The 11,415-nt window shown below is 41.2% G+C and overlaps 1 protein-coding gene across 1 annotated transcript in view; it reads right to left on the bottom strand.

Moving 5' to 3' along the window:
• Positions 1–5,650: 5,650 nt before the first annotated feature.
• The window catches only part of LOC135247520 (echinoderm microtubule-associated protein-like 4), a 29,499-nt gene continuing 23,734 nt past the window's right edge, over positions 5,651–11,415 (bottom strand). Inside the window, exons 19-21 of the mRNA XM_064321055.1 lie at positions 10,957–11,055; positions 10,326–10,456; positions 5,651–10,098 (exon numbers count right to left, since the gene is read on the bottom strand). Of these exons, the coding sequence (XP_064177125.1) occupies positions 9,673–10,098; positions 10,326–10,456; positions 10,957–11,055 (656 nt within the window). The 3' untranslated portion in view covers positions 5,651–9,672. The remainder of the gene's footprint in view (positions 10,099–10,325; positions 10,457–10,956; positions 11,056–11,415) is intronic.

Below are 11,415 nucleotides of genomic sequence, written 5' to 3'. Positions count from 1 at the left end.
CAACTTCCATATTCAAAGGGAGGTACCACCCTTGAATATGGAAAAAATAAAAAATGAAATTTTACCAGTTGAATAAACATAAATACTTTTTTGCTTTATGACTTTTTTTAATATGTAAATGAGCTAATATCTCATTAAATATGTGCTAATTTGCATATTATTCAAGACACTTTTTAAGCTCAACAATTAGATTCAGATTATTTTATTTTTGTTTTTGTTTTAATGTGATTAATAACTGAGTGGCTAGAACTTGTCAGAGCAATTTGTCAAAATATTGTTTTTTAATTAATTATTCTAAAAACACTATTTACATGCTTTAAAAATCAGTTTTTGGCCTATTTTTACAGATAAAATGCCACATAAAATGAAAATGACAAAACATATTTAAAAAATATTCTGACAAAGTCCAGATAACATTTAAGAAGCAATATGTAAAATTATGTAGCTCTACCTATTGTGAAAGTTGAGAGAAAGTGTCCAGCATATGACCAATATATGATTTTAAGAAAATGGCTATTAAAGATTTGTTCATGTAAAAATATGTGTTTCCCACAAATGTGATTGAAGAAAAAGGCTTGCACACACACACAGTGGTAGGTGAGAGATGTTTGCCCACAGACCACATGTGTGACATCAATTCATGTACTATTCAGTCAGTAATGTAAGTCAGTGTCACCAAGGTGCTTTCTAGACATAGTTTGTCCATCACATCAGTGATGGCAGTAGCACCCTCATTTTTTCACCCTCACCCTAACCCTAACCCTAACCCCTAAACGCTAGCCCTAACCCTAAGATGAACCCTGGATAAGACAGGTAAGCCCTGCTAACAGATTAGATAAGACAGTTAAACCCTGCTAACAGACTAGATGAGGCAGTTTAACCCTGCTAAGTGATGAGTATACTCTGCTAACAGAGTAGATAAGATCAGCAAACCCTGGTAAGAGGCAGGTAGGCTCTGCTAACAGACTAGAGAAGCCTGGTAAACCCTGCTAGCAGACTAGATAAAACAGGCATACTCTGCTAACAGACTAGATAAGACTGGTAAACCCTGCTGACTGACTAGATAAGACTGGTAAATCCTGCTAACAGATTAGATAAAACAAATAAACCCTGCAAACAGACAAGATAAGACAGGTAAACCCTGCAAACAAACTAGGAAAGACTGGTAAACCCTGTTAACTGAATATATAAAACGGGTGGACCCTGCTGACAGATGAGATAAGACAGGTAAACTCTGCTGACAGACTAGATATGACAGGTAAACAAAATGGGAAACAAAATGGGAAAAAAGGCAACAAAACAGGCAACAAAATGGAAAACAAGGCAACAAAATTGGCAACAAAACCGATAAAAAGGCAACAAAACGGGCTAAATGCACTGGAACGCTCTTCCAACTCGGAAATTCCAAGTCGGGAACTGGGGAACATTTTTAAACCCCGAGATTACGACATACCGTCATTTGACATCACATCCAACCTGGCTGCCTACACAGTAAATGGTAAATAAAATAGCTGTACCATGTTTTGAAGCTTTTGAGCACCGTTTTAAGTTGCTTTTCTGCATGAAATGTATTTAGATTAATTAGCATAGGCATCTGGTGGTGGGTTAAACTTGCATAAGTTAAATAACAGCTCTGTTTTTGGTGCTCGGAAAGCAGCATTGCAAAACAAAGTTTACTGCGGGTGTCCATGTTTTCCCGACATCCACTATTGGAACGCGCTGATGTTATACTGACGAGTTCCCAACATAGAATTATGTTATCACCGGGTTGTCTGGAACTTATAGAAGGCCATAGGAAATTTTGTGTTTACAGGACATTAAAATGTGTGTTAACACTTACAGTTTTGTCGTGTTAACACATAATATCTTCCTCCCGAGCCATCCTTTAGTGGATCTGATTGATTTATTTATTATGACCCATTTACATGGGGGTGACAAAAAGGGGACAGGTACTCAAAACACCCCATACATATACAAGCAATCCAGAGAAAGGAACAAAAAAATAAATAATTAATAAATAATCTTCAAAATAGTAGTAAACTAAAATTCATGCTTTCTTTAAAGTAATGACAATGCCAGTTCAGCTGCTGCCTCTCAGGCCCTAAGAGTTGCATTAGGTGACCCGTTAAGTCTGGCCATAGTTGTTTCCAAAAGAATTATGTCCAGAGGTAACTTCGCCACACAGCACTGAAATGTATTAAGGGCTCGAGCCAACTTTTGAGTATTGTTTTCTTAGCGGCGGTGATGCCTGCAAGAAAGATCCTTCTTGATATGTAATTTAAGTTTAGTGACGAGTCATCTAGCAACAATAACACTTGTGGAGACAAGGGGACTACCATGTTAAACACCTTGTTAAAAACAAATATAACATGTTTCCATAGATTCACAATTTTTGGGCATTCCCAAAAAACATGTAGATAGGTTCCCACAGCCCCCGGATGACAAGCCTGACAGGTTGAATCCAAAATAAACTTCATTTGAAATCTTCTGAGTGGGGTTGCATAAGCTCTATGAGCAAATTTAAAATGCATAAGTTGATGAGGCAGGTTTTTTGAAGAAGTAAATATATTCTTACACAGTGTGTCCCAATCAGGCGTAAGCCCCAACACATGTAAATCCTTCTCCCATTTTAATGTAGACTTTAGACATTTCAAATTAGATAAGGGCAATTTGCCATAAAGAAAAGAAACAAATCTAATATTAGAAGGTAGCTCAAAAAACAGATCTGCAAGCTGGTGAGGCAGGGGCATTGTATTCACAGGTAAACCACCTGCTGCAATTGATGACCGAAGGCTAAGATATAAGAAAAGGTTAGATTGCGTACTTTCCCTGCAGTTCTTGAAAAGAAAGCAGGCCTTGATCAAGGATCGTGAACATGCCCTGTTTTGCCCAAGGGGCAAACACAAAGGGATCAGAACCTGTAAGCAATAAATTATTCCTCCATAATGGGGAGTATGTGTAATGTAGGGGTACAATGAAAAAACTTAAGTATGTCCCATGTTTGCAGCACATTCAAAATAATCACTCAAATGGAAGACGTCCCGCACAAACATGAGCCCATGGCGGTTCCACTGGTTGGCAAAGAGACGCAGGTCCCGGTTGTGTCAGGGTGGGCGTGGGAATGGACCCAAGCGCAGAGTGCGGGGAAAAATGCAAAACTCCAAAAATTGGGGAAAACAAAAGACTTTGAACGGGGAACAAAGGGAACAGAAAGCCTCGCTGGGCGGTTATAACAAAGACAAAGAAAATCCTCAAAAAACACGGGAAAACCAAAATACAAAAATCCCAAAAACGTAGGGAAACAGAGCAGGCAAGGAACAGGGGACAGGTGACGGGCAGGCGTGAAGCAAGAAAACAGGCAGGCTACAAAAGGCAAGCAACAAACAAGCATGCAGGCAACAGGTAGGCAACAAACACGCAAGGATCCAGCACCTGAGTCAGGGAAAATGGAGACTTAAATAGATCTGACGCAGACGAGACACAGGAGGGCACAATGAACAATCAGGCCACAGAGAGGGAAGGGAACACGAGACAATAAGCAACTAATAATGGAATAATTGGAAACAATAAAACAATTAAACAAGACACAAAGCAGAGGTGCCGCCATCTGGCGGCCCAACCAGGAGTGACGGGGGGAAGACACAGAACCCTGACAGGTTGATTCTCGGCAAGTACACATAGTGCATTTCATTGTTGCAGTCCAATATTCCATCGTGCTCCAGCAGTGTGAAGAGGGAATGGTATACATTAGAGAGACCATTCCAAATGTCTCTCCACAGTCTTTCAGTCCTTTGGTTGTGAGTGCTCCTTCCTCTCAATGCACTTCCCTGGGCTGGCCCTCGAAAGATGTCCATGAAGAGGCAAACAGCATTATTCTCTCCACCATGATCACATCTCACTCCAGAGAGGACACCAAATCGGTCAACCACCTGAACGAACTGCTCCATCACAGTGCTGCTTCTGTTGTTTTCTGAAGGTTGGAGGAACACGATCATTTGACTGAATCCATCGATTCCTCCATGTATAACGATTCTCCACCTTGAAAAGAAATAGCAAAATGTTGATCCATACGTAAATCCATACATTTTAAATCATTATGCAATTGTAACACTCATTGTCTAGCATCCTTATCAATAGCTACACAAGTTGGATAACATGAATGACACTGTAATAGCTCAGAATAGACAAATTTAAGTTTGTTGACATACAAGGTTTACAAGTTTACAAGTTCTTTATTGTCATTTGCACTTCAATTACAGGACGCAGTCATTGGCAAGTCTCTCAGGCTCCCTCCAACAGTGCTCTTACGTATAGAAAAGATGTATAAAGAAAGTCACAAGTGGAAAAAAAAAATTCTGATTATAATCTAAGACTTAAGACAAAGAATCTAAGACATAACACATAAAATAGTGCAGCAGCTACAATATAGGAATAGAGTATAATAAAATATAAAATGCAATAAAATAAAATTGCTGTGGTAGACAGGTGACAATTGTGGTAGCCAGGGGAGTAAAAGTAAGATGTGTAAACTGTAGAGTAAACAGCTTGTGCAGTAATGCGGTAAATGTATATACATAATGAGAACTAACCATAGACAGGTAAGCATATAAATATAAATACAGTGGTGGATCAAATATACAGAGATGGATAAATATATACTGTGATGTGTAAACAGCTTATAAATAGGTAAGTAAACAGGTGCAGCCAATGCAGTAGAATTGTATATGTACAGTACCAGTGTGAAGTCGTGCAAAGTAGTAAGGTGTAAAGTGAAGATGCATTTAAACAAGTAAATTTAAAAAGCATGCCTAGCATAATAGTTAACATCACTACCTAGCAACTTATAGTGATGTGGAAATATATTTCCCCTTTCCAGGCTATAAGATTCAGACCAGCCACTTTATCATATCTTAATTACCTACAATATATTTTAGAGTAGCATAGTAGTAACATGTATATTGAAGCGTGGAATTGGCTACATTTTAGAGTAGTTTAGTAGGAGCAGCAGCAGTAATAGCAGTAGTAGTAGTAATAGTTTTACTTTGTAAAGTTCGATGGTGAGTTGTAAAATTCTGTAGGCAGGGTTTTCGAGTTTTAGTGCATTTATTATTATTATTAGCCGATTATAATTTTCAATTCAAATTTTGGGAACGGCACCAAAATAGTGTCAGGCAAACTGGACTCGCAATTTCTATCTGTTCCTGAGCTTTGACTGTGCAGCACACAGACTCGAACGAACGGTTTAGGATATGCCTATCACAGAATTTCTGAATAATATTAATAAAAACCAATAAACATGTGAAATTATGAACAGCACTGGAACAAGATAATGGAACCGCTGTGGAAGCATTGTGACATCCCCTCCACGTCGTACTTGTTGGTAGTGTTTATGTTGGACATGCATCTTTTAACACAAATGTTTTGGGTTCAGCACCAGCTGGGGTGCTGCTGTTGTATCCTGGAGCAAAGCACCCGAACTGCTTCACTGAATGTCTAGCTGAACCAATAGATTGCAATAGATGAAAACTGCAAACTATGTTAAACTTGATAAAAACCATCTGTTAAAGGCAAAAATATAGTGGTTGGACTGAAAATATGTCACTTCTTAACATTGATTAATAATGAATCAATCAGCAATAAAGAGCAAACATTTTCTCAGTTTGAAAAGTATTTTATTTGTATCATTGTACTGCCATTTGAAAGGAATAAAAGAGTAACCAACATCTTGGTTCAAATACCTTCACATAACTTCACTTTGTCCTTAACTTTGAGGAACAAAAGTGAAGGACAAACGACAAAGACAAGTGGCACATTTGGTTCCATTCCAATGAAGTATTCATGATATTTCGAGGACTAAGCACTTCGCAGTTAGATTGAATCTGGGTCTTGTGATCATTCCTCCTTTCTTTGTAAACTATCACCTTTCCCTACTGCTTGTACCTCGATCTCACCTCACACTGCCAATACCCCACACACAGTCCAATTCAGCACTGGGTTCTGCTGTCCTTATGGGGGGATGTAGGTGCTGGCAAACTCATTCTTCTCCAACCCAGTTCTGCAGGAGAGAGGGGACCCACAGGGGGGATTCACAGGCTCACTTTCGGCTCCTCACCTTATTCCATCTATGGGGTCGGACCTAGACACCTTCCCTAAGCTACTGTATATTCAGTTGATTCAAGGTTTCAAGCCCAGTCAGATGGCCGTGACCCTTTTGCATTGTCAGCTCAATCCAATCAGGAGAGCCACTGTCAGACTGTCCTGTCAAATACTGGGTGATTTTATATTTTCATTTCTCAGGGAAAAGGCAATAGTCAAAAACCTATAATTATTTAGTTTGAAACACCAGGAATATTGTAGAGGGGGAAAGAGAGACATTCAGATTCACCTGGTGGACCCTGCAACCAGAGCATCCTGTAATAACATTCACATAAACATGGACAGCTAGGCTGCCTTGTCCAATTGGTAATTTCATTTCTCTTTAACTGGTGGTTATCGTTTTGAAGTTGTGGCTTCAAAGCTTTTAGCTAACGTGTGATCCTTTGTCAATCACCTGAGTTTAACTGTTTTTATTACCTGCAGTGTGTAAACTGTATAATTATGCGCAATAGTATCTGTCATTGCAGGGTTAATTGTTCATGTGAAGTATTCATATGAACAGCATATGTCTTTAGGGCTCATGAACATGTGTTTCTGTATGTCTCTTTTTGCAATGAGAGAGGCAGACAGAGAAATAACCAAACAGTCTATAGATTTAATTTTGCTGTCTGGAAAATACAAGCACACATAAACACAGACACACATACTCACACGCACACACCACATACACATACACACACACACACACACAGACACACACTGACTGACTGACTGACTGACTGACTCACACACACACACACACACACACACACACACACACTGACTCACTCATTCAGTCACATACACATACACACACACACACACACACACCTCTTTGCTGTTTGTACTGTTCATTTTTATGTTTTGTGGTCACTGTTGCTCTTATTGGTGGAGGTTAAGGTGTCAGACAAAATGTACATGGTGCCACTACTTCAGCCCTCATGGGTTTCAAAACAATATTTTTCCCAACCATTACAATCAAGATACTATAATGAACCACGACTAAAACGTTACACATGCATTGGTTTAGTAGGGCACACTGGTGTGTACCAATAGAATACTCCTGTAAGTGCAAGTTCAAAAAAAACAATTTCTAAATAAAAATTAAGTGAACTGAAATATACACAAAGTTATATCATTATATACAGGAAGTAACCATGTCAGCGTGGTCACATGAACACATTTAGATATGATGTATGTATCTGAGAACAAGTGAGAGTTAGGAGGATTGCTCCTGTCACACCGACATGTAAACTGCATGACCAGAACGGGATGCTGGCCAAGTTTTTAAAGATACAGCACACATATTTGAGCATGCTATTTTTGCCTTTCCCCTTATGACTGCTTTTAATATTGTATCATTTGTCTGCCACAAAGAAATCATGTATTGGCATTTCTTCATTACCAGCTGGCTGCAGCTTACTAGTGCTTCCTGTCTGTCTCCACTAGCTTTGACTCTCCCAAGAATGGTGTGAGAGGCATTTCACCATTGGCAAGTGTAATCCCAAAGCATTCTGGGATTGTGCTGCCTGTCGACAGTCCAGGTAAGTCCCAAAGGTATAATGGAAAACCATTTCTCTACCAAGAACAAAACACAAGCATTGCATTTGGAAATAATTTTAACATGATACAAGCAAGATTAAAAAATAAATAAAAAAAGGGATTCTCTGTACAGCAGCAGTAAAGCTGAGAGCTTTGAACATTAAAGGAGAACAACGTTGGTTCCATGTTGGTACAACGTCACTACTAAATGAAACCTCTGACTGTACTGAACCTTTGCATTACATAATTCCCATTGACTTTCTGTTTAGATCCATAGAACACTGACATCATGCACTGGCTTCATCTTTCGTCTCTTAGAAATTCTCACTTCACAGAACCAGAAACAAACAGACAAAGCATCCATATTGCATGCCTTTTTACAGCATCCATCACACCAAAGGTGGCCCGACACTTTAAAACACAAAGCACTTATGAAAGAAACACGCTGTGCCTTGGCCCAATACTGGCCAATTACAGCATGGAATTGTGGCCCCACCTCTATTCTACAGGTTGAAAAAAGTCTGTTGCTGCTTTCTGTTTTCTGACCTATTACTTCACAGGTCCCTGTAGCTCAGCCAATCATATCTATGCTATGTGGTTCACAAAGAAGGTCTGTTTCCATGGCACAATGGAGCTCAAATGCAGGGGGCTCAGTCCAATCATTTATTTTATTCGTTCTTGTCACCTTGGTCCTTGCATGACCTGAAAATCGATCAAGGTCCGCCATCCCCAAAGGCAGTCCAACTCATTAAATACTCCTTGATGGAGTGAGGAGCTAGGAAGCTCCTGAAGGATGCTTGAGCAAGAAAACGCGAGTGCATCTTTTTCTGAAGTTTTTTTTTCAGAATGCCTGACATATAAATATAAAATCAAAATAATTACATGACTGTAATAGATGTAGCTTCAAACTGACACTTGAAAGAGCAAGGCCACTCCATTTGCCTAATACACATTTCCTTGATTCCTCCATCCTCACGTCCTTTCCCTGCTTCCTTTTTTTGCGTCCTCCGATGGGTGGAGCTAGGAGCTTTGAAAGAACACAAGGAAAGGAAGCAAGGAGGTGAAAAATAAGTGACTGGAATGCACCCAGTGTGGTGAACAGGCCAGTTTGATGCATGCATCTCACCAACCACTAGTCTATTAACATAATATCTATGGTGCTCCCAGTTGTACTCTGGGGGAAGGCTTTCCCCTTTAGATTATCAGCCAGTGAAAGTGCATCAGAAGTCTACACTGTGTCCACTCAGACTGCAGAGAAACTGTTCGGGGGTGGTGGAGAGGGCCCCTGTGGGCCCTGTGGGCAAGATGGACGCCTCCATCTTGGCTGGCTTTATGATACCTGGCAGGTTGACCCTGAGATTTGGCAAACAGGGAACAGCACCTGGGATGACTCCGTAACAAAAACAAAAGGACCATGGCCTGAAGCACTTAACCACTTAACACATTTCTCTTTCTTTTTTTCTTTTCATTACTTTTCAAAAAACTCTACAGATGGCACAGCCATCAGGCCAGATTTTCTGTTTTTCAAAGTACTGCTGGTAAAGGAAAGTTCTCCAATCAAGCATTAAAAAACAAATGCAGCACACTGACAACTGCTGCTGAAAAAAATATCTTTAAAGAAATAAGTAAGCTGTGGTAAATGAAACACTATTCATTCAGTATTCCTGTTATTTCATTACAAATACTGTATTCAGCTGAAATGCAGTGCGGACATTCAACCATGCGAGTCTCTCCAAGTGCTTTTTTAAAAATATGGAGAGCCCAACAAAAATGTGTGTGGGTGTGTGCAATCACTTCCCCCTTCATTCTTTTCCATGAGATGTAGTAGAGTGGTAAGACACAAAGCAGGCTCTCCTCAATCCCCTTCCATTCAAAAAAAAAAAGATTCAAAGATTCTCTTACAAAAAAGTGTACTGCACTCCAGTGTGGAAGCTGCAGTGACATCTGGGTACACTCCAGTGTGGGAAAGAGGGGCTCTGCCTCTGGCGCAGAACCTTACAAGGGTAAAGGAGGCCCGTGCTCGTCGTTGGGCGTGGCCAAGTCGTCGCTAGGTTGCTCCAGGCTATCCTCGGGGCTTAGCGTGCTATCGGAGGGGGGTGGGGTGCTCTCTGGCGAGCTCTCTGTTGGGTGTCCATTGGGTGTGGGCCCAACAGAGTTGGGAAGGGGCCTGGTGGGTTCGGTGGGCGTGTGCGCTTGCGCCGGCAATGGGCCCCCGCCCCAGGGGGCGGAGTTGTGAAGAACCCCTTCCCCCAGCCCGAGGGTGAGTCCTTCGCCGGTGCCCAGGGAGGGGGCCCTCTCCACCACACGCCACTGCATGACGCTGGTGTCCTTGCCCCCCGTGGACACCACGTGGCTGTCGCTGTGCAGGAAGCTGACGTTGGTAACGTGGCTGCTGTGGGCGGTGTACTTGTGGCTGGGGGCCTGGGGTTGGATAGACAGGTAGACAGACAGATGCTTAGCAATGCTAATTCATTTCCACCGCAAAGCCGAGAGAGAAATACCCTCCCTCCCCTGCAGTTTGACTGATGGCTGAAAACTGATTGCTGAAGTGAGCCATTAAGTATAAAGTGACTGAAAAATGCTACATATATACAATTTATTATCACTATTATCATTATTATTACAGGGATTGGCGTGTATCAGCTGACCTTGGGTCTAGAGCAGGGGTACTGAAAGAGGTGAAGTTTGCAGAAGTCGTCAGCCAGCGCAATCAGCTTCCTGTTGTGAGACCTCATCAGGGCGTTTATGTCCGTGCCGTCTGAGCCCTCGGGCCACACGCCTGTCCAGAACAAGACAAAGGAGATAGGAGATTACATCACAGCCAGGACGCATAAAAGAGTGATGTCACAGACAGACATTTCTGTTTGTGTCCAGCAGATGTCAGCAGAACTGACAATATGGCCAGTACACTGCTGTGGTCTACAACAAAAATATGACAGCTAAGAGGATCGGATGCAAAGACATAGAAACGTACACACACAAGTACACAAGCACGCACAGTCTTGTTGAATGTACATACACACAAAAACACACACAGACACGCACACACTCACACACACTCACAAATGCACCCACATGACCTGAAATAACATAGCTCAGTACTAGAATTTAGATTCTGGTGAAATTTTAAAACAATTCTCAGTTATCCGAAATAAATCCTCTAAAAGGTTAAAGTGTTACAAATAATAAGATTATGAGAAGTTCAGTTCGGCAGAGCACATCAATGCAGCACAAGAGCACTCATCCCCCCCCACCCCCTCGCCTTCAGCAGCGCCTCACCGAAGACGTGGAATCCGAGGACGCAGGTGTAGGTGGCCCAGTCGATGTCCTTACACTCAGAGCGGTTTTTGATCAGCTTGCAGCTGTTCGAAACGTCCCCTGGGAGGATCAAAACAGACACGCAGGGACAAATGAGGACTTGGACTTTGAACCCATTAAGTGATTAACCAGCTTGCCAATATTAAGGATATATTAAGCGCAGCAACAGCAAGGATCACTGTGTCTCATTGGCTTTTTATTTAGTTTTGCCTTGTGCCATGGCATTATAGTCCACTTACCTGTAATATATATTAGAGCAATTTAGCTTGTTGCCATGAAGGCCGGCTTCAGTTAATTAACTTAAAATAGTAAAATAGAAAAAATAAATCACAGCCCAGCTCATAAAATACATGCACAGTATGCGTGTGCGTTTACTCAGTCAGTAAAGGTGATGCTAAGTGTACAGGCTGGGCCTTATGA

This window comes from Anguilla rostrata, chromosome 2 (assembly GCF_018555375.3).
Source record: "Anguilla rostrata isolate EN2019 chromosome 2, ASM1855537v3, whole genome shotgun sequence".
In the NCBI taxonomy this organism is placed as follows: Eukaryota; Metazoa; Chordata; class Actinopteri; order Anguilliformes; family Anguillidae; genus Anguilla; species Anguilla rostrata.
This window is presented reverse-complemented; position numbering and strand designations above follow the sequence as displayed.